This window comes from Mirounga angustirostris, unplaced genomic scaffold, assembly GCF_029215605.1.
Source record: "Mirounga angustirostris isolate CCGP_5_RB_7025 unplaced genomic scaffold, mMirAng1.0.hap1 SCAF_8, whole genome shotgun sequence".
NCBI classification, from domain to species: domain Eukaryota; kingdom Metazoa; phylum Chordata; class Mammalia; order Carnivora; family Phocidae; genus Mirounga; species Mirounga angustirostris.
The window spans coordinates 24,636,459-24,660,355 of record NW_026991716.1 but is presented as its reverse complement, the minus strand read 5'-3'; the positions used below and the strand labels follow the sequence as shown (position 1 = coordinate 24,660,355).

At 42.4% G+C, this 23,897-nt stretch overlaps 1 protein-coding gene across 11 annotated transcripts in view; it reads right to left on the bottom strand.

Moving 5' to 3' along the window:
• Window positions 1-202: 202 nt before the first annotated feature.
• The window catches only part of SERPINB1 (serpin family B member 1), a 42,661-nt gene continuing 18,966 nt past the window's right edge, over window positions 203-23,897 (bottom strand). Inside the window, exons 2-11 of one of the 11 annotated variants that reach the window (XM_064597274.1) lie at window positions 21,889-21,935; window positions 13,987-14,099; window positions 13,559-13,600; window positions 10,920-10,960; window positions 7,623-7,798; window positions 5,424-5,561; window positions 4,664-4,781; window positions 3,523-3,665; window positions 3,250-3,417; window positions 203-1,548 (exon numbers count right to left, since the gene is read on the bottom strand). In XM_064597274.1, coding sequence (XP_064453344.1) covers window positions 1,147-1,548; window positions 3,250-3,417; window positions 3,523-3,665; window positions 4,664-4,781; window positions 5,424-5,561; window positions 7,623-7,798; window positions 10,920-10,960; window positions 13,559-13,587 — 1,215 coding nt within the window. In that variant the 5' untranslated portion in view covers window positions 13,588-13,600; window positions 13,987-14,099; window positions 21,889-21,935 and the 3' untranslated portion in view covers window positions 203-1,146. Of the gene's footprint in view, window positions 1,549-3,249; window positions 3,418-3,522; window positions 3,666-4,663; window positions 4,782-5,423; window positions 5,562-6,202; window positions 6,403-7,622; window positions 7,799-8,701; window positions 8,882-8,971; window positions 9,110-9,284; window positions 9,431-10,919; window positions 10,961-13,558; window positions 13,601-13,986; window positions 14,100-21,888; window positions 21,936-23,897 lie in introns of those variants that run through there. The other 10 variants (XM_064597273.1, XM_064597275.1, XM_064597276.1 and 7 more) reach the window with 10 other exon arrangements.

Below are 23,897 nucleotides of genomic sequence, written 5' to 3'. Positions count from 1 at the left end.
TTCTTACCCTATTTCCTTCCAGAAGAAGAAAAGAAGGAAGGAAAGCTTTCCCACAACAGATTTGCCAGTGGCAAATGTTGTTTTTATTCTGAGGGCTATCTTACTATCATCACGGACATCAGTACTTTCAGGCCAAGAACTACCTGTTTTATTCTTGGCTTGTCTAAGATCCAAGAGAACAAGAAGAGGACTGAGATCAGTCTGGCTTGTAGAATCTTAGGAAAATTTATTAACCAACCCACTGGTTTTGTGGGAACAAGAAAATGCAGCATTTCAAGCCTCATTCCAAGGAGTACATGTATATTAATCAGAGTCCACCCCCCACCTCCCCCCACAGCACTGCATAAAGCCATCCCATTGCCACAAAAACCTGCATCACATGATGAAAGTCAAGAACCTTCATCAGAAAACATGCAAGAAGACGGTTAACACCCCCCTCTTTGCTTAACAGTCTCTCCCACTACATTATTCTTTCTGTCATCTCTTGGCATCTTTTATTATAGGACACCTACTTCTTGACTCCATGTGATCCCACACAAACGCCACATCAGGTAGGATAAAAGAGAACAAAAAGGGGAAGGCAGGCTATCACCATATGGCTCTTCAACAGTTTGAAAGAATAAGAACAACAACCAAAAATACTAATCTTGTAGAATAAGGGATGAGAAATATTGGCCAAGGCAAGTTTGTCTTCATAACCCAGGCCCTTAATTGAGGCTCTATATTTCAATTGAATAACCATTTTTAAGCCTCCCTTCTACAATCAGTGTCTATTTGGGCTTCCAAAATTCTATCTGTAAAATAAATTACAGAATTATCATGTTTCCTTTGGCTAGCAGGAGAACATAGCAACTTCATAGACTACTATGTTGTCAAGAATCTACACATCTGATTTCTTGCTTTTTTTGGGGGGGGGGACTTGCATTCAAAAGTAATCACTGGACTTAGTCAATATAAAAAAAAAAAAGGAAAATAGATACTTGTGCCAAAGTTCATGGGTGTATGTAAACAGCAAAGAGCTGAACTGACAAGGGAAATGGAAGATCTGCTTAGGGATGGTAGTGGTATTGGCAAAGACATGTGAAAACCGCCACCATTAAAAGTGCAGGTAATAAAGCTCTAAGCTTGACCTTGTATTTCCAGTCTCTAAGGGGAAGAAAATCTGCCCAAGAACAGGATGTTAGATGAGGGATTGTGCCGAATGAAGAAAATGAACGGATGGTCGGCCACAAAGTTCTCCTCGGGCACCAGCATGGCAAAAGTGGCTATACCCGCGGTGGCCGCCGCCGCCTCTGTGCCCTCTTCATTCACTTCCACAAAGGACTTGTGGACAATTTTTGATATGAAAAGATCCCTGGCTCCTGACATGCCAGACAGATCAGCCTTGCGACTAAAGAGATCCTGTACACCCAGGTGGGCCAGGTGGGAGTTGAGGTCGTAGCTCTCCTCCAGCTTGAACTTGGGCAAGTGGACGTTGACTTCAACGCGGTCCAGATTCTCAGCTTTGGTCCACTCACGCAGTTTTTCCAGAGTCAACTCTTCCTCGATCTGGAATGCCAATGGGCAGAAAGAAGAGGTGAGAACAATTTTACGTAAGTAAACTAAAAAGGATTATTGAAGTGAATGGACCCATTATATCAGTTGCTAATTAGTTTCCTCTGTGTCTTGTGCCAAAACAGATTCCATTTGGAAGATGTCATTTCTTTCCAGGGATTGGTGATAATAGAACAGAGCTGTGTTCCAGGCCATCAAGGGCCCAAGTGCAGGGACTCTGGACATTGGGTCCATCAAGTAACCATCCTCCTCCCTACCATACACTCATCCACCCCACTGATCCATCCTCCCAGGACTTACTAAGCCCCTACCACACCAGCTTACTGTGCTAGGCCAGGATGACTGTATTACCTAATTAGTCAAGGGGTACAAGGGAGAATTTAAAAGCTTTCTTCTATTTATTCTGAACCCCACTGATCACAGTGGTTATCTGTGAACCTCACAGAGCAGAAGAAATCTCTAGTAGACTTAGCTTCTAGGTAAAAATAGAAAAAGACCTCGTCCCTCATTAAAAAGGGAGTAATATGAGCGCCCACCTTATCGCACTGTGCAAGTATTAACTTAGTTGACATACATAAAGTGCTGGGCACCAGTGGGTGCTACATAAATAGAAGCTGTTCTCATGCTCTTTCCACTACTGCTGTTGGACTAGAGCAGAACCATTACCCACTTGCTCTACTGATGCTGAGTGTTCTTTTCAGGAGGCTACAGACTTTCTTTTTATAATCAGAGAAAGAGACAAATAGAAGGAACACGTCGATTCTAATACATACTCTATACGTGGAAATGGCTAATATTAGACCCCTTCCTAAAAGCAAGTTTGATCAGGGAAAGGGTAGTGAAAAACCACTCAGCAGCCTAGAGACGCTGAAGAAAAACCATAATCTTTTTTTTTTTTAAGATTTTATTTATTTATTTAGAGGGTTGGGGTGGAGGGGGAGAGAGAGAATCTCAAGCAGACTCCATACTGAGCGGAGAGCCTGACGCAGGGCTCGATCTCACAACCCTGAGATCGTGACCTGAGCTGAAATCAAGAGTCGGACGCTTCACCAACTGAGCCACTCGGGCACCCTGACAAACCGTAATCTTCACGGTTTTGCCTAGTCTGAGCCCTGGCAAGACATGACATAGCCCTTAAATAACACAGAATAGGAACCTCATATGAGGCTCCTGTTAGGAGACAGCCTGAGCGCTCAAGCCAACATGTCACATGAGTCTTTTTCTATTTTGTAGCTATTGGAAATTTAATTCACAACCTATATGAATTGCAGCAAGGATGAGCAGTGTAATAGGGCTTTATAGTACACGATGAAACTTAGGTACTATACTGTTTTGGGATTTTTAATTTTGAAAAAATTCGTTTTAATAAAACAGCTTCATTTTATTGCACTTTCCCCTAAAGTTCTTCTAAGAGAGTGTCCATGAGCTGCCACTGACCCATGTTACATGGAGCACACATCTTTAGACGTTCTCCACCACAACTGTTCCCTGACAGTAGCTGAAAATGTAAACTTAGGGCTTTGGAGTAGTAATGCCCATGAGCTACTTGACAAAAGAATGACAGAGCACTGGAAAGGGAGGTAACATCCGTAAACACATACGAAGCACCGACCGCCAGCACCACCAACCACTGCCACGCAAGGCAGAATGGGTACAGCAGGAGGAGACATGAAGCGTGAAGCTGGGAGCTGTTACCTTCTTGAGACCCGTGGACTCATCCTCAATGTCATCTGGCAGCAGGATGATCATGCTGAGCTCCTTGCCCCGGTAAGGCAGTTCCAGCACCCGGCACTTAAGGTCCTGGATGTAGCCAAATGGGAATTTCGTCTTCTGATACATCATTTGCACGGTTTTTTTGTTTTTCTGAACAGTTGAAAAAAACAAAACAAAACAAAAAACAAATCACTCACGTTTTTATCTGCGTTCTCTTCGAGCGAAGAGTAAGTTTAGGCATTTACCTCACCTTACCTTATTCAACCGGAATGGTGTATCGGCAGTAGCTTCCTTTATGAACTCATCCTCCCAGCTGCCTTTGAAATAGATGGCATTCACCAGCACGAGTTTAGTCATGCTGTCAACCGTACCCGCAGCCAACAGTTCTGGAATTTTCCCTAAAATGATAAAGTTAGCTTTTTTAAAAATCCACACATCAGAATTCCAAATTGGAACTGACATTTGATTAGCACTGAAATGCAATCCAAAAGCATATTCTGTACTTGATTTTCCTTTCACATAGTATTAAGTTAGGAAAGCCCTATCAGCATGTTTCTACTTTAAATAATCCAAGTAAAGGGCTAACAGGCTAAAACAGGAAATTTCTCCTTTTCTGGAGTGTATGGTAAACAATGAGCTTTACTTTGTGAATGACCATTCTTTTTCAGGAAAAAAAAATATCCTGTAAAAATACAAAATATTTTTACTCACTAGTAAATCACTTTTTCAAATCCTCTAAGTAGAAGCCTACTCTCACAAAAAAAAAAAAAAAAAAAAAAAAGATTTTAGTAAATATGCAAAAGGTAGGACAAGTACTCCCCTGAAATACGGGATCCACCCTTGACCAGAGCATGGCCATGAACAATTCTTTGTGGAGAAGACAGATGTTCTGCAGCTGCCCTGACTCCTCCCACGACTAGGTTAGAGACAGTTGTGCTCGACAGTCCCAGCTACCATCCCTGATTTCTTAGACGAGAAGTGGACAAAAGTTATTTATGACCACAGCGATTCATGAGTATTCATTCGCAAGTATTAGGGTCTTTCTTTCCATGAGCATGTGAAATAATCGGGGCCAGGCTGGATTTCCCTCAAATTTTTTATCCCTTTTATTCTACATTCAAGGTGAGCTTTCATTTTACAATGTAGTTTTGGGAACTTATGGGGGGAAATGTATTTAGCTGCTTCAGTTAAATCATGCGGACGTTTCCTCTGTGAAGAATTTCTACATGTGAACACTGTCCAACTGGGTGGTGCAGAGTTCATTCCCAGGGTGAACTCCAGGATTCCCAGGGTCAGGATGAGGAAACAGGAAAAAGGGAGAGGCAATCAGATGCAGGTGGGGCACCTGGCAGGCGAACATCAGTGTGTAATAATTACTTTCTGCCTGGTCTCTTACCTTCCGTCTGCCCTTTGACCCACTCATTAATCACCTTCCTCGCATCTTCAGAGGCTTGCTGAAAATCCACACTGGCCAGTTCAGCACCATACATTTTCTGAGTTGAAGTTAGGAACTCCTGTTTAAAAAAAAGGGGGGAGGGATGGAGCACTGGGTGTTATGTACAAACAATGAATCATGGAACACTACATCAAAAATTAATGATGTAATGTATGGTGATTAACATAACAATAAAAATTTTTTTAAAAGGGGGGAATATCATGAATAACTCCTATTACACACAGAGATAGTTTTTTTAAAGCAGAAATGGTCCTAAAAGGTACAAATTGCACTATAACAAAAAAAATTCTAACTTTATGCTTTTTTATTATGGTAAAAAAGCCACATAACATTAAATTTACCATCCTAACCATTTTTTAATGTATAGTTCAGTAGTTTGGGTGTTTGTGTAAAATTTACCAATTCTTTTCCAACGTTTGGCTAACATTTTCATAAATAAGCAAATACTGATTGTACTTGGAAATGAACTATGGAATTCAGTCTTGCTTTGGTAAAACAGCCAGGATCGATCTTTTCACTGTGAAGACTATAAAATGAAGCCAGGTCAATTAATGGAAGTCCTGTCTGTCTTATGTTTTCATTCTGTAACATTTTTCTGAATTTCTATAAAAATTAAAACTGATTTCTATGACTTGGTTATGCTAGAAAAAAAATCTGCGCTGTCTAGTGAGTTTTTGAACAGGAAGTGCAAAGTACTTACAGGGAGGAAATTATACGTCTTCTCTCCATATAACCTATTAGCAAGTTTCAGGATATAGGAAGCTCCATGTTTGTTGATATCAGCATTCAGACTCTGAAATCTTGAATGAATCTCCTCAACCATATCAAAATGAAGAGTCTAAAATAAAGAAAACATTCTTTCTATAACCACTTACTTTGAAATTATAAGGTGATTCCTTGGCATTTGCTTCCATCAAATTAAGCTAATGTGTTTTTTTTTTTACCGATTATTCATGATCCATAGCCAAATATTTTATTAATTTCTCATGGGTGAACAAATAATAGAGAATCCAAAATGTGTAGCATTGTGAGACACTATAATTACAACATTAGAAACTGCTTTTACACCACTTTTTGTTATAATTCTAGTTCTACAGTATGAGTGGTTAATAAACTAAATGTTTATACAAGTCTGCTTTTGTCCCACAGAAAATCATAAATGGTATGTTCGTGGGCTTATCTTGCATCTAATATAATTTCACTGAAAGTTCTCAGAAATAAACAGTAAAAATAAGAATCATGAGCTATGCAGGAACACAAAGATATTACAGGTAGAGGGATTTTTTATTATACTATTAGCATCAGTAACTCACTTATTTGAAAATAACTTCTTTAAAGTTAACATATGGCAAAAGTTTAATTCCTCATGTATCAGTTACAAACCAAGAGTCCCTTTATGGTTTTATGAGGCCTGGGCTGGTTCTTTGCTTTTAAGACACAAAAAACAAACCTATACGTGTACAAAGTTCAGTTACTCACCAAGATATGGAATGTTTGCCTAGTTGCCATGATCGATCTGCTTCAATGGAAATAGGGGTGGGGGAGGACCTTAAAACTATTCTTTGCTGAAGGCATAAAGAAAGCCTCAAGATAGGAGCTGATAGGGGGTCCCTGAGTGGCTCAGTCAGTTAAGTGTCCGCTTTCGGCTTGGGCCCTGATCCTGGAGTCCTGGGATTGAGCCCTGAGTAGGGCTCCCTGTTCAGCGGGGGTCTGCTTCTCCCTCTCCCTCTGCATCTCCCCCTGCTCCTGCACGTTCTCTCTCTTAAATAAATAAATAAATAAATAAATAAATAAATAAATAAATAAATAAATAAATAAATAGAAGCTGGTATTACCCTGCAGGGAGCAACTAACAATTAGTACCAGGGGGTAAAAAAAAAAAAAAAAAAAAAAAAAATGTAGATTTTTGAAAATTTTAAAATGCTTTCATATCTGCAATGATGAAGAGGGCTGGTTCTCCACCAAGTACAGTAATAGAAGCTCTGCAGCTGGAACAGTCCATAAACTAGAATCCAGGGCTGGATCTTCCCTAGCGGCAGGTGCCATGTACTTTATGACTGGCACCTTAGGAAGCCCTTCACTCTTGGCACTCCTTTTCCCTAGATTCCAAGGAAAGCCAGAGTTCTCCTCTCAGAAGGAAAGAATACCTAGCACAGAAGTGCCCTGCACCCCCGCTAAGGACAGGAGGAAGGCTGGGCATCCCGCTTCTCCTCCTGCCGCCACACCCCCAAGGGCCTGGCCCCGCCCCCGCAGCGGCCGGGCTTCACCCCTCCCTCCTGGCGGGGCCCTCCCGCTCACACTGGCACGCCGTGTCACAGCCCTCACAACCACACTCAGTGCCAGGCCCAGGGCTAGGCGGAGGCAATTCGCAATCACACACCCGCTTTGTCCCCTCCAAAGGGCGCCATCGCCAACTTCTCCGCGGTGGTGCGTTTCCTATGTGTCATTATGCTCAAAAGTAGCATTCCATAGACAGGCTTTATTTACCAGCGGCGGGTCATCACATGCAAAGCAGATACTGGAAAATCCTCGTCCAGGAAGGAGATGCTATGGCTTACAGGAAAGCTGTCAAGCGACAGGCACACCCAGGGGTTTCGTCAGCTTTCCTCACTGCCCTACCCTCAGCCACACAAAAAACTGCCTGGCACATAGCAGGTGCTCAGTAAAGACTTGATCATGAAGGAAAGCCTGCATACCAATGGATTGTTCATCGGCTCCCTGCTCAGCGGGGAGCCTGCTTCTCCCTCTGCCCTCCCCCAAACCTCACTCACTCTCTCTCAAATAAAATCTTAAACACACACACACACTGTAATCTCAAAGGCACAAGTTCTCAGTACAGACTTGACATTAGCAAGGAGACGCAAGGGAAGGCAGGCTGTTTTTGTTCGTTTCTACTGACCCTGGACACCTGCGCTGCAGTATTGCCTCGAGTCCCCAGAAAGATCATGGCCAGCGCTGATGAAATGCTGAAGGGAGAGATGAAGATGTTCCCAGTAGGATTGTCCTTACTCAAAGCGCGGAACAGGTCCAAGGCGAAATGGGTGTTGGCTGTGCTCAGCTGCTCCATGGTGAAGGCTACAACACAGAACAGAGGCCCTGAGCTGCCCACCGCCCGCACCAGCAAATGAGGCAACCCGCATGTCCCCATCTCTTCCTCAGCTGGTGCCAGCCACCCTGGAACACCCTGAAACATCCTAGAACTTGTACTGTCTCTCTCTCTCTCTCTCTTTTCAGGGGGCCAAGACACTTCCCATGCACACGAATGTGGGACTGGGAATGACCAGCCAGGGGTTTAGCAGGGACACAGGACCTAGGGCATCCTAAAGGGCTCTGACCTCGCAGACAGGTGAGTCTGAGGAGGAGTCCACACTGAGCCTCTCCTGCTAAATTTAGGGGCACACGACTTTCTGTGTGCCTTGGGTTCAAGTCTCTGATTCATCTGGGCAATGAATCCATTGTCCATATTTACCTGAAATAATAATGTTTCTAGGGGCGCCTAGGTGGCTCAGTTGGTTAAGCGACTGCCTTCAGCTCAGGTCATGATCCTGGAGTCCCGGGATCGAGTCCCATATCCGGCTCCTTGCTTGGCGGGGGGTCTGCTTCTCCCTCTGACCCTCTCCCCTCTCATGTGCTCTCTCTCTCTCATTCTCTCTCTCAAATAAATAAATAAAATCTTTAAAAAAAATTTTAAAAAAATGTTGCTACTAGAAAATCCTAACTACCTACCTAGGCACTAAAGCAAATTCCACTTAAGTAAATGCAGTTGTCCTCATTATTGAGATTCAGTCTAACGCTTCCCGAGGTTGAGAGTCCCAAGTCTCTCTAGCTAGTGTTGGATGTGAGAGCTTAAGAACCCACCGCAGGTCCCAGGGTTAGGCCCGGGCAGCCCGACAGGGAGAAGGTGACAGCATCCTCTCGGTCACCCCTGCAACAGTTGGGTGCACCTGGCCTTCGATCTCAGCTTAGCCACCCACTTACCCCTCGTGACTTCTCCCAGAGCCTTAATTAATGTCCCCACAGAGAGGCCAGGAAGACGACTAGCTGGGCTGGCTGCCTAGTGGGTAAGGAATAAGCTACATTATTGTTGCTGATAAATCTCTCTCTCATCTGGCCTCCTTTCCCTTCCTCCAATCGCAGAAAGGAGAAGCGGGCTCCTCCGGCCCGGGCCTGGGATGCCTGGAAACTGCCACGAACAGCTCAGGCAAGAAGGGAGAACAGGAAGAAAAACATTCTGATCCCGGGCCATACCGATTCCAGGCTCCACGCCCCGAGGAACCTAGCTCCCGCGCAGGCCCGCCCGGCCTAGCGCCCCGGACGCCGTGCCGGGGGATCCGGGGCTCCCAGGGGCGCGGGGCGCACGGCGGGGGCGGCGGCGTCCGGGGCGCGGGGCGGGGCGGCGGGGGCGCTGTGCAGGGTAGGGGGGCCGCGCAGGCAGCAGTCCGCGCGCACCGGCCGGGGCTGCGGTGATCTCTCGGCACCCGGGGCTCGGCGCCGCCGATGGAGCCCCGGCTGGCCTGTCCCGCCCGGCCCACCTCCCCACGGCGCCCGGGCCCCGCCTTACCGGCTCCGCGCTTGGACGGGCTCCGGGCGGCGCGAGGTGTGGGAAGAAGCGCTGCGGCCCGAGGCCCTTATAGCTGCGAAAGGGGAGTGTCGCCCAGGCAGGCCGCCGGCGGGCGGCGGGCAGGGCCTTGGCCCTTCCCCCCAGGACTTCCTGGGAGTCTGGGCTTGGAGGCTTGGCCTCGTAGAAGCCGAGGTGAATGGGGGCTCCGCGCAGCGTCCTCCTTTCAGCCCCTTTTTGAGTTCTAGGCAAAGTCAGATCCCTGGCAAGGATCTGATGGAATATTTCTTACTAAGATGTGAATGACTGCGATGATTATAGTGTCACCTCTTACAGGGCAAACTAGCCCCTTCGAGTCCCATCTATGTATGATATACTCCAAACTCGGAGGTTATTTGTTTATCTTTTGGTGGGGGAAACTAATTTGGGACCTCTTGCATAGGGCACAAAAGGGGCCTCCAGAATAAGAGAAAACAAAGTCCGTCCCAAACCACATCCTTGCCGTCACTGTCTTTCAGGTGCCAAAGTGGACTCCGCTCCAGTACCTCCCTCACAGGTGATGACCCCACCAGCTGAGTAGAATCACGCACCACACACCATGATAACTCACATCTGTGAGCCAGGAAGAATTGCTTACCCACTAGACAAAAATGTAGACTCACCAGTTTTTCTTCCTGTACTCTTGAAATAGAATGACTGTGGTTGAATAATAAAGGCAATAACTATTTCTGTGGGTTTTTTGTCTGTTTCTCCCTTTAAAGGTCCAGGTATGTAATTTCACCAAAATTTATGGTGTTCGAGGGTATGAAATAATTCTTAGTCCATAAAACTTGTCCCCTGTTTGTTTTTTTTTTTTAAATCTCAACATGCAATGGGGACAAAGGAAAAAATCCTATTGTTTTATTAGTATGGATAATATAGTGTGAATAGATTAGTAGATTTCTTTCAACTGTGATTACTTATTTATAATGAAAAGGAGCAAAAAAGATCACAGTAATGAGTAATAAAAATACTCTCCATAGTTATAAAAAAAAAGGCAGCAAGGTTTTAATAACTAGGATTGTAGAGGGCTTTACAGTTTATTAAAATAAAGAAATCAACACTTACGGAAAGCCAATCACAATTAACTTGAAGCGGTTTGATCAAATCTGGTAAACTCTCCACCACTTCTCATAGAGCTAGAGAACTAGTTGGTAGCTTCTGCTAAGAGGTCAACGTGAGAAAGTCAAGGGTACAAAGCTGTGCTGAAAATGTGTTAAGTTAAAATCTGAGACACATAAACCGAAAAAAGAAAAGTGTTCTGACTTTTTCTTTTTTTCTCCTGACATTTTGCATTTGTGCTTACCTGGAGTTAGTAATCTGAGTCGAATATAAAATGAAACCATTTCTTAAATCAATACATTTACTGTCAAGACAAAGTAACTGTTCTGCTTGCTGAATGACACTGGAGTGTCCTACTTGTGGCCAAGTCAAGACAAAGTAACTGTTCTGCTGAATGACACTGGAGTGTCCTACTTGTGGCTTTAAACTGTGCATGGCCACATCAAAGGTCATACAGAGATACCCTCTTACACTGGTGACCGCACAGTCAGCTTGGACAATGTTTGGCATATCTACTGAACTCAAACGCATGCTTACCCTCACTGTGATCCAGCAATTTCACCCAAGGAATTGTGCACCTGGATATATGTAAAAGAATGTTTCCAACAACGTTATTTACATGAGACCCAAACTGGAAACCACCTAAATGCACATCAACAGAAGAACAGATAAATTAATACAACAGAATAATATACAACAGTGGAGATGAACTCACTACGGCAACACGCAACAACATGGCTGAATCTCACCAACACACTGCTGAACAAAAGAACACAGACACAAAAGAGTGTTCTAGTTATGGAAAGTTCAAAAACAAAATTAATTCATGGTGTTTGAAGTCAGGAAAGACATTCTCTCTGGGGAGGAAGGAGTACTGTACTGACTCAATTTTCTTGTTTTCTGTATTCTTGGTGCTCTGGCATTTGGGGCCCTGATCCTGGAGAGACTGCCCCTACCAGGGCTAGCTAATTCCTAGAGATAGTGATTCCCCTGATAACGAAACTGTGGCATACAAACCAACCAGCTCGGTGACTGTACTCTCGACTATCTTTTTTATCAAACTCTCACACCTCAAGCCAGTACTCCCCCTGCCCTAAATCACCCCAGGGCCAGGTACCAAACAGCTAGAGACCACCTGAAGAGCCCAGCAAAATTATTTCAACTACCCAATCGTAAGTTTTCTTAGTGTGCCTACCTTGCCTTGCCCATGTCTTCCTGCAAGAACCCCAGTAAAGGCTCTGGGCCATGCTCCGCCCTCTTGCCTTCTGCCTGGGGTGCTCCCCAGGTTCTGCATGGTCTGGCATGGTGTGGCGTGGTTTGCCTTTTACTTCTAGGGATCTGTGAGTATAAACCTCCTTCATGACTATCATGTCCATGTCAGCAGTCCTACCATAACTGACAAAAACACATCCCTGTTTCATTTTTAACACAGGGGGCGTAAGTGGGAGCAGCATGGGGTGGGGAGGGCTCTGGGGTACTGATAATGTGGCATTTCTTGACATGGGTAGTGGTTACACAGATGTATTCATTTTGTGATAATGCACTGAGTTGTACACATAACTTTTGTACTTTTCTGTGTGTATGTTATGTTATGTTAACAAACACAATTAGTTCTCAAACACCTACTGGTGCTGCTTTGAGATTTTTCTCCTGGGTTTTATAAATCTGGCTGTGGATCTTTGAAAAAAATTAATAAAAGTTATTAAAAAGTAGCAAAAAAAATGTTGAATGCTAGTGATTATCTTTTTTCCTGTCTCCCCTTTCTCTCCTGCCACAGGATCAATCAGCTTGAAGCCGGCTGGCATGTCATCCAGCATGTCCACCCCCTAACCGTGTCAGCAGCTTGTGCCCAAGGGACCCAGATGAGCTGGTGAGTCCCATGCCCTTCCTGCTCCCCCACATCCAGCAACTCACAACTCCGAATCCAGGCGAGAAGCCCTTCCCATCTATCCCTGCATGTGAGCACACACCAACCACTGGCTCAAGGGGCACAATAAAGGAGATGCAGTATAATTTTTTCAAAGACCCACAGCCAGATTTATAAAACCCAGGAGAAAAATCTCAAAGCAGCACCAGTAGGTGTTTGAGAAATAATTGCGTTTGTTATTGATTTCTGGGTTAACTGTACTGTGGTTAGAGAACGTGAACTCTATATTGCTGTCATCTTTAGAAGTGTTTTCAGATTTGCTTTATGGTCCACCTTATGGTCAATTTTTGTAAATACTCCTGTGTATCAGAAGAAAAGATATATCCGAAATCCATTAGGGGCAGTGTTCTATATATGTGGCCATTCGGATAAGGGCAATTAATCATTTTACTCAGCTCTCTGCTTAGATCTACCAAGCATATGTAGCAAGACAATAACTAAACATCAGTATTTCCATTGACTAGCAACAGATGGAAAATGAAAAGAAAGATGCCACTTAAAGGAGCATCAAGAAAATCAAGCAAGTGGAAATATATCCAGCAAGATAAATAAAAAAACCTCTCTACAGCAAGCTCTTAAACATCAAGAGAATTTTTTAGAAATCTAACTAAATGAAGGAATATATCATGTTCATTGAGTGGAAGTCACTATTGTAAAGATGGCTGTTTACCTCTAATTGATTTTTTAAATCAATCCCAATCCCAATCAGTATTGCAAAGGATGTGTGTGTGTGTGCACGCGCGCACATGAAACTAGGCAAGCTGATTATAGAATTTACATGGTGTTGAAAATGATCAAAACACTCTTTTTTATTGTTGTTATTTATTATTGATCAAAACACTCTTAAAGGAGAACAAAGCAAAAGGACATGTTCTGCTATCTATCAAAACTTATAAAGCTGCAGTAATTAAAATAGCATGGTGTTGGTGCAGGGAGAGACGACAAGTCAATGAAATAGAATGGAGGGTCCAGGAACAGACCTTTGCATATACTGACCCTTGATATATGACAAAAGTGGCAAGATGCCAACGGAGAGAGGATAGAATACTTAATAAGTGGTAGAGACAATTGAATATCTATATGCAAAAAGTAACGAGAGAGGTGGGGGAGCAGGGTGCCTGGCTGGCTCAGTCAGTAGAGCATGAAATTCTTGATCTTGGGGTTGTGAATTCAAGCCCCATGTTGGGTATCAAGATTACATAAAAATAAAAATCTTAAAAGAGAGAGAGAAAGATGAAAAAATCCTTACCTTACATTATACCAAAATAGCAATTCCATGGATATTTAAGATCTATGAAAAGCAATGTGAAAAATAAAGCTAAATAAACTTTTAGAAGAAAATGTAGGAGCTATTTCCATGAGTTTTCAAAGAAGACAAAGAAAGCATTTGGTATAAAGGAAGCAATTAATAAATCTGATTACTTTAAAAATAAGAATTTCTGTTTATTACAAAGACACCATTAAGAGTTAAAAACATGAGTCACACAGTTAGATGAGAACTGAATGGCATATGATGGACAAAGACTGTTATCACATGTACGTGCATGTATATAACTTACACACATCACATTAAAAACTTAAAAAAGGGCAAACAATTTGAATAAACACTTCAAAAGAGAAAATCCAAATGGCTTATAATGTATGAAAAGGTGTTAAGTACAAATTTTAATGAGATACCTTATACTCACACCGGCAAAAACTTAAAATTCTGGCAATTCCAAGTGTGGACAAAGATGCAGAGCCGCTGGCATTCTCTCACTCCTTGGGAGGATTATGAACTGGTAAAACCACTTTGGAAAATAGTTCAGTGTTATTTAAGAATGTTGCCCAGCAATTCTTCCTTCTCCTAGAGAAATATGTTCACATTTACATCAAAGACAAAGACAAGAGGGGCGCCTGGGTGGCTCAGGTCATGATCTTGAGATCCTGGGATTGAGCCCTGCATTGGGTTCCCAGCTCAGTGGGGAGCCTGCTTCTCCCTCTTCCCCTGCTGGTGAGCTCTCACTCTCTCTCTCTCTCTCTCTGGCATAAATAAAATCTTAAAAAAAAAAAAAAAAGACATGTGGGCGCCTGGGTGGCTCAGATGGTTAAGCGTCTGCCTTCGGCTCAGGTCATGATCTCAGGGTCCTGGGATCGAGTCCCGCATCGGGTTCCCTGCTCAGTGCAGAGCCTGCTTCTCCCTCTCCCTCTGCCACTCCCTCTGCTTGTGCTCTTCTTTCTCTCTGCCAAATAAATAAATAAAATCTTTAAAAAAAAAAAAGACATGTACAAGAATGTTCAAGGTAGCTTTATTGGTGAACTGCAAAGGTCAATAGTAGAAGAATGGATACATGAACTGTGATATATCCATTCAGTGGAATACTAGGTAGAAATGAAAAGACACAAATTATTGCTGCATTCACAACATGGATGAAATTCCAAAACATAAGTTGAGCAAAAGAAGCTACATTCCAACAACTACATTTCAACTTTATTTCATTTATACAGATCTCAAAATCAAGCTAAAGCAAACTGTACTGCTTTAGAGAAAGCAAGGAAATGATTGCAAAAGTCAGAAGAGTTGTTACCCGTTGGGGGATGTGGGGGCTGTGATCTGGAGGGGTCACGTGGAGGGAAGAGTATTTGATTTTTTTGACTTGGGTTACTTGAGTGCATGCTTTATAATTAGCTGTTCCATTACTTTTATGACCTGTGCAGTACATTTTACGATAAATGAGATAAAATCATACCAAGTGATCTAACAGACTGACATAGAACCAAATGCCTGACAAGGTGCTGTATCTGTAATTACAAAGTTAAATTAAGAAATGAGTAGAACATTTCTTAATTTAACTTTGTAATTACAGATACAGCACCTTGTCAAGTTAAATTAAGAAATGAGTAGAACAGGGGCGCCTGGGTGGCTCAGTTGGTTGGGCGACTGCCTTCGGCTCAGGTCATGATCCTGGAGTCCCTGGATCGAGTCCCGCATCGGGCTCCCTCCTCGGCAGGGAGTCTGCTTCTCCCTCTGACCTTCCCCCCTCTCTTGCTCTCTCTCTCATTGTCTCTCAAATGAATAAATAAAATCTTTAAAAAAAAAGAAAAAGAAATGAGTAGAACATAGGAGCCAGAGATAAAGGAGTATTGGGCAGGTGCGTGAGCAGGTGAGCTGGTTCCTGTACCAACCCTACCTCCCTTGACAGCCCTCTGGTGAGATTCCTCCCTGTGCTCAGTGCTGCGTGGCCCCCTGCTGGAATGCTCCGTGAGGGATGTGGCACTGACAACAGAGGGCTGTAAGGAGTGCATCCCCAGCCTGCTGGACGAGACATGGAGGGGCTTTGCCAGGCTGTGGCCACGTCGCCTGAAGACAAGACCAGACCCTCCCTCTGAGCTGTCTTCCAGGGTTGGTAAGTACTATGCAGCAGTAGCTGAATTTTTTACAAACCTTTTGATTTTGTTCAGAAGTTTCCAGTCAGATGAAAGCCAGGCTTACGCAGGGGGAAAGAGCTTGCTAGGCACTTACTGCACGAACTGAGATAAGTACAAACGAATCCCCAAACTTGGCATTCTTATAAAGAGTATGAAGACTCATGTGTCAAGACTGCCAGACTAGAGTCAAGTCATCTGAAAGGCCAAGTCACTATATGAAAAGCTGAGTGCGCCCAACTTGATGCTCTGAAGCAAAGCCATCATATTTCTCTTTTAACTACAGGAAATACTGCTCTCGGTTTACAAAAACCACTTTTTAAGCTGAAAATATTTCCATGCTCATGGAATATTGTACATTTTGTTTATGTCTTGAGAGATTATCTAAAATAAAATATCTAGAGAGCACAATAACATGGAAATAAGTTACTCCTAAGAACCACATTTAACATATTTACAAAACAGTATTGTGAAGCTTTTAACTCCGCCAAACTCCGTTTGTACTTATCTCAGTTCGTGCAGTTCAGTTCTAAAAAAGGAACTGAAAAAAGTGAAAATCAGATGTTCAAAATGATATGAACTGATTAAAGGCATTGTAAGAAGGACACCGTCATTGAGACGGAATCAAAGTCCATCAAACCACACGTGCCTTTTCCACACAGAATGCAAGGGACGGCAAACATTCCCATCCACTCCCTCATCGGTTTGTTTGGGTTGGAAAGGAGAGCTTCCCCCCGTGTTCACACAGACTCTCTGCAATGCTGTGTGCACCCTCCTTTCTCCCAGTCTGAGGACTCATTGCTGGTGGGTAGAGCTCTTCCTAAGACCTCCTCTTCATCCCTCTCTTCTTGGGCACTACCAACGTAACTTCCCACCTAGTCTTCCTGGCCCAGCTCAACCTCCAACAATAAGGAGGATCAGTCCTCCACGGGGTTTTCCTCGTGACCCTCCATCTGGACTTGAATTATTCCTCCTGCCCTACATCCTGAAGGTAGGAGGGAGTTACTCTTAGATTTGCCTTGACCTTCAAAACAAGCTGATCACTGATCATCCAGAACCCCTACAAAAATCTTCATTTTTCTTCCCTCTCTTTTCAAAAGTCATTTTGAATTGGTTTGTTTTGCCATTCAGTTTAAGACACTGTTATTAAGCAAACTGTTATACTTTTAATTAACTTGAAGCTTGGCAGAGTTAAAAGCTTCACAATACTGTTTTGTAAATATGTTAAATGTGGTTCTTATGAGTAACTTATTTCCATGTTATTGTGCTCTCTAGATATTTTATTTTAGATAATCTCTCAAGACATAAACAAAATGTACAATATTCCATGAGCATGGAAATATTTTCAGCTTAAAAAGTGATTTTTGTAAACCGAGAGCAGTATTTCCTGTAGTTAAAAGAGAAATTTGACAATTACTTGCTATTTATGTAAATAATTGTTCAACTTATTTCAATAACTTATTTTTAGCTTGTTAAAACAAGAAAAATGACTCAAATCACTCTGCAAATAATGTTTTCCTATCAATAGTGTGAGAGTTTAAGGTGAGACACAGTAATTTCATGACAATGAATAATTTTGGCCCTGGTCGGTAGCTGCAGGTGACTAGACAGTCCTGGTAAATTCTAAACCAGTTACATTCTCATATCTTGGGCAGCTTAATGACTGAGGTTATAGAAATGGATAAAATAACCCCTCAAAGTTTCTTCTAGTCCCTTTATTTTCTACCAAAAAAAATGGGACAAACCCAGTATTAAAATTTCAGCTGCGTAACACAGTTTCATCCACTAGAGGGCCAAATGTCTTCATTGTAAAATAACCAGGGATCTGATGTCCAAATACCAGGAACCCTCCTGTAGTTCTTCAAAAAGACCAGTCCCCTTTCTAGGATACCTGAAATTTCCAGAAAATTAATTTCTTCTTACATATGTACATGTCAATCAGGATTTTTCTTTGACCTCACCTCCTTCTCTTTCTCCCTGATTTGATAGGTCTTTTTTCAGTATCTCAAATTAGAAGGCCCACTTTCTTCCAGATCTTTGTCCCTGCTACTGTCTGGCCCTGGAATGACTGACTCCTTACAAGTCTGGCCTTTGCTCGATGCCGCCTCTGCTGAGACCGACCCTGGCCACTAGGCCTCTGTTCTTGTTCCAAGTTACTTTCTATTTGCTTTCCAGCACCTGTCACCAGCAGAAATTATCCTGCTTATGAATGTGTCGTCTGTCTCTTTCAACAAACTATCCCATCGCAACAATGGGGCTTTTCACTGCCATATCCCCAGTATCCAGAACAACACCTAACACATAGTAGATGTTTAGTAAGTATTGTTGAAAAATGCCTGGGGGTGCCTGGGTGGCTAGGTCGGTTAAGCGTCCCACCCTTGGTTTTGGCTCAGGTCATGATCTCAGGGTCATGAGATCGAGTCCTGTGGGGCCCCACGCTCAGCGGGGAGTCTGCTTGAGATTCTCTCTCTCCCTCCGCCCCTCCGCCACCACGTGTGAGTGCACGTGCTCTCTCTCTCTCAAATGAATAAATCTTTTTTAAAAAATGCCTCAATAAATGAATGAAAGTTAAAGCCCAGGACAAATTGAGCTGTGTGAACAGGTGATGTGATATTTAGTAAAGTTTCTTGGTGAATGGTAAGTGGAAGAAAAGTCTTTTCACACTGAAAGTTAGAGGAACTCTAATTTAAGTGGAAGCAGAGCCCAAACCAAAGGAGTTTAAGTCCCAGCTCAATGAACTGGAACACAGAAGGGAAATGATATACATGGCCTATAGGATGGTGCAAGGAAGTTGGCCTTGGGAACTCACAACTGAGAAAGAGGCATTTACCAAAGCCTGTCATTGTCACACCAAGGGCAAGATGAGAGCACAGCGAAGGAGTGCTAGCTGTTTATGGAAATGACTGAAGTGTGGCTCACTTGAGGTCAGAGGTCTCCCGAGGCATGCTGCAGGGCTCTGCCTTTGGTGTGGTCCTGTCTTACCTCCTCACAAACAACTTAGATGGAGTCATCAAAGAGCACAAAGAATAAGTTCACAAAAAGCACAAACCTGGGAGGAGTAGGAGACCTGGATTTCGTCTGGTCTCAGGAATTCAGCTGGATAGGGATCAAACCATTCTGAACACCTACAAACTCAACAGGAGATCGAAGAAAAGAATAGCAACAACTCTCTGAACAGAAAAGCGACCACTTCTGGAAGGTCTTTTCTGATTTGTTTAGAGTATATTTTCTGGGGACGTTGTTACCCTGTTAGCATTTTGTTCTCTCATTCATCTATTCTCCTCTGGACAAAATGACAAGATGGAAAAAATCACCTCAACAAAAAGAATAGGAGGTAGTACCAACTGCCAGGGACCTACTCAATACGGACATTAGTATGATGTCGGATCTAGAGTTCAGAATCATCACTTTAAAGATACTAGGTGGGCTTGAAAAAAGCATGGAAGTTATTAGAGAAACCCTTTCTGGAGAAAAAAAAGAACTAAAATCTAACCAAGTCGAAATCAAAAAGGCTATTAATGAGGTGCAATCAAATATGGGGGCACTAACTGCTAGGATAAATAAGGCAGAAGAGATAATCAGTGATACAGAAGACCAAATGATGGAAAATAAAGAAGCTGAGAAAAAGAGAGATAAACAACTACTGGATCACGAGGGCAGAATTCGAGAGATAAGCGATACCATAAGACAAAACAACATTAGAATAATTGGGATCCCAGAAGAAGAAGAAAGAGAGAGAGGGGCAGAAGGTATAATAGAGCAAATTATAGCAGAGAACTTCCCTAATTTGGGGAAGGAAACAGGCATCAAAATCCAGGAAGCACAGAGAACCCCTCTCAAAACCAATAAAAATAGGTCAACACCCCGACATCTAATAGTAAAACTTACGAGTCTCAGAGACAAAGAGAAAATCCTGAAAGCAGATCAGGAGAAGAGATCTGTAACCTACAATGGTAGAAACATTAGATTGGCAACAGACCTATCCACAGAGACCTGGCAGGCCAGGAAGGACTGGCAGGATATATTCAGAGCACTAAATGAGAAAAATATGCAGCCAAGAATACTATATCCAGTTAGGCTGTCATTGAAAATAGAAGGGGAGATAAAAAGCTTCCAGGACAAACAAAAACTAAAGGAATTTGCAAACACGAAACCAGCCCTACAGGAAATCTTGAAAGGGGTCCTCTAAGCAAAGAGAGAGCCTAAAAGCAACATAGACCAGAAAGGAACACAGACAATATACAGTAACAGTCACCTCACAGGCAATACAATGGCACTAAATTCATATCTTTCAATCGTTACCCTGAATGTAAATGGGCTCAATGCCCCAATCAAAAGACAAAGGCTATCAGATTGGATTAAAAAACAAGACCCATCGGGGCGCCTGAGTGGCTCAGTCGTTAAGCGTCTGCCTTCGGCTCAGGTCATGATCCCAGGGTCCTGGGATCGAGTCCCACATCGGGCTCCCTGCTCTGCGGGGAGCCTGCTTCTCCCTCTCCCACTCCCTCTGCTTGTGTTCCCTCTTTCGCTGTGTCTCTCTGTCAAATAAATAAATAAAATCTTTAAAAAAAAAAAAAAAAAAAAAAAAAAAAAACAAGACCCATCGATATGCTGTCTGCAAGAGACTCATTTTAGACCTAAAGACACCCCCAGATTGAAAGTGAGGGGTTGGAAAACCATTTACCATGTTAATGGACACTAAAAGAAAGCTGGGGTGGCAATCCTTATATCAGATAAATTAGATTTTAAACCAAAGACTGTAATAAGAGATGAAGAAGGACACTATATCCTACTTAAAGGGTCTATCCAACAAGAAGATCTAACAATTGTAAATATCTATGCCCCTAATATGGGAGCAGCCAATTATATAAGGCAGTTAATAACAAAAGCAAAGAAACACATCGACAACAATATAATAATAATGGGGGACTTTAACACCCCCCTCACAGAAATGGACAGATCATCTAAGCAAAAGATCAACAAGGAAATAAAGACTTTAAATGACACACTGGACCAAATGGACTTCACAGATATATTCAGAACATTCCATCCCAAAGCAACAGAATACACATTCTTCTCTAGTGTCCATGGAGCATTCTCCAGAATAGATCACATCCTAGGTCACAAATCAGGTCTCAACTGGTACCAAAAGATTGGGATCATTCCCTGCATAGTTTCAGACCACAATGCTTTGAAACTAGAAGTCAGTCACAAGAGGAAAGTCAGAAAGAACTCAAATACATGGAGGCTAAAGATCATCCTACTAAAGAATGAATGGATCAACCAGGAAATTAAAGAAGAATTTAAAAAATTCATGGAAACCAATGAAAATGAAAACACAACTGTTCAAAATCTTTGGGATGCAGCAAAGGCAGTCCTAAGAGGAAAGTATAGAGCAATACAAGCCTTTCTCAAGAAACAAGAAAGGTCTCAAATACACAACCTAACCCTACACCTAAAGGAGCTGGAGAAAGAACAGCAAATAAAGCCTAAGCCCATCAGGAGAAGAGAAATAATAAAGATCAGAGCAGAAGTCAATGAAATAGAAACCAAAAGAACAGTAGAACAGATCAACGAAACTAGGACTGGTTCTTCGAAAGAATTAACAAGATTGATAAACCCCTGGCCAGACTTATTAAAAAGAAAAGAGAAAGAACCTAAATAAATAAAATCATGAATGAAAGAGGAGAGATCACAACCAACACCAAAGAAATACAAACAATTCTAAGAACATATTATGAGCAAATATATGCCAACAAATTTGATAATCTGGGAGAAATGGATGCATTCCTAGAGATGTATCAACTACCAAAACTGAACCAGGAAGAAATAGAAAACCTGAACAGACCTATAACCACTAAGGAAATTGAAGCAGTCATCAAAAATCTCCCAAAAAACAACTGCCCAGGGCCAGATGGCTTCCCAGGGGAATTCTACCAAACATTTCAAGAAGAATTAATACCCATTCTTCTGAAACTGTTCCAAAAAATAGAAATGGAAGGAAAACTTCCAAACTCATTTTATGAGGCCAGCATTACCTTGATCCCAAAACCAGACAAAGACCCCATCAAAAAGGAGAATTACAGACCAATATCCCTGATGAACATGGATGCAAAAATTCTCACCAAAATACTAGCCCATAGGATCCAACAGTACATTAAAAGGATTACTCACCATGACCAAGTGCGATTTATCCCTGGGCTGCAAGGTTGGTTCAACATCTGCAAATCAATCAACGTGATACAATGCATTAACAAAAGAAAGAACAAGAACCATATGATCCTCTCAATAGATGCAGAAAAAGCATTTGACAAAGTACAACAACTTTCTTGATCAAAACTCTTCAGAGTATAAGGATACAGGGTACATACCTCAATATCATAAAAGCCATCTATGAAAAACCCACAGCGAATATCATTCTCAATGGGGAAAAAGTGAGAGCTTTCCCCCTAAGGTCGGGAACGCAGGAGGGACGTCCACTATCACCACTACTATTCAACATAGTATTAGAAGTCCTAGCCACAGCAATCAGACAACAAAAAGAAATAAAAGGCATCCAAATTGGAAAAGAAGAAGTCAAACTCTCACTCTTTGCAGATGATATGATACTTTATGTGGAAAACCCAAAAGACTCCACCCCAAAACTGCTAGAACTCATACAGGAATTCAGTAAAGTGGCAGGATATAAAATCAATGCACAGTAATTAGTGGCTTTCCTATACACCAACAACAAGACAGAAGAAAGAGAAATTAAGGAGTCGATCCCATTTACAATCGCATCCAAAACCATAAGATACCTAGGAATAAATCTAACCAAAGAGGCAAAGGATCTGTACTCAGAAAACTATAAAATATTCATGAAAGAAATTGAGGAAGACACAAAGAAATGGAAAAATGTTCCATGCTCATGGATTGGAAGAACAAATATTGTGAAGATGTCAATGCTACCTAGAGCAATCTACACATTCAATGCAATCCCCATCAAAATACCATCCACTTTTTTCAAAGAAATGGAACAAATAATCCTAAAATTTGTATGGAACCAGAAAAGACCCCGCATAGCCAGAGGAATGTTGAAAAAGAAAAGCAAAGCTGGTGGCATCACAATTCTGGACTTCCAGCTCTATTACAAAGCTGTCATCATCAAGACAGTATGGTACTGGCACAAAAACAGACACATAGATCAGTGGAACAGAATAGAGAGCCCAGAAATGGACCTTCAACTCTATGGTCAACTCATCTTTGACAAAGCAGGAAAGAATGTCCAATGGAAAAAAGACAGTCTCTTCAACAAATGGTGTTGGGAAAATTGGACAGCCACATGCAGAAGAATGAAACTGGACCATTTCCTTACACCACACACAAAAATAGACTCCAAATGGTTGAAAGACTTCAATGTGAGACAGGAGTCCATCAAACTCCTAAAGGAGAACACAGGCAGCAACCTCTTCGACCTCAGCCGAAGCAACTTCTTCCTAGAAACATCGCCAAAGGCAAGGGAAGCAAGGGCAAAAATGAACTATTGGGACTTCATCAAGATAAAAAGCTTTTGCACAGCAAAGGAAACAGTCAACAAAACCAAAAGACAACCGACAGAATGGGAGAAGATATTTGCAAATGACATATCAGATAAAGGGCTAGTATCCAAAATCTATAAAGAACTCATCAAACTCAACACCCAAAGAACAAAGAATCCAATCAAGAAATGGACAGAAGACATGAACAGACATTTTTCCAAAGAAGACATCCAAATGGCCAACAGACACATGAAAAAGTGCTCAACATCACTCGGCATCAGGGAAATCCAAATCAATACCTCAATGAGTTACCACCTCACACCAGTCAGAATGGCTAGAATTCACAAGTCAGGAAATGACAGATGTTGGCGGGGATGCGGAGAAAGGGGAACCCTCCTCCACTGTTGATGGGAATGCAAGCTGGTGCAGCCACTCTGGAAAACAGTATGGAGGTTCCTCAAAAAGTTGAAAATAGAGCTACCATACAATCCAGCAATTGCACTACTGGGTATTTACCCCAAAGATACAAATGTAGGGATCCGAAGGGGTACATGCACCCCGATGTTTATAGCAGCAATGTCCGCAATAGCCAAACTGTGGAAAGAGCCAAGATGTCCATCGACAGATGAATGGATAAAGATATGTGGTATATATTTACAATGGAAT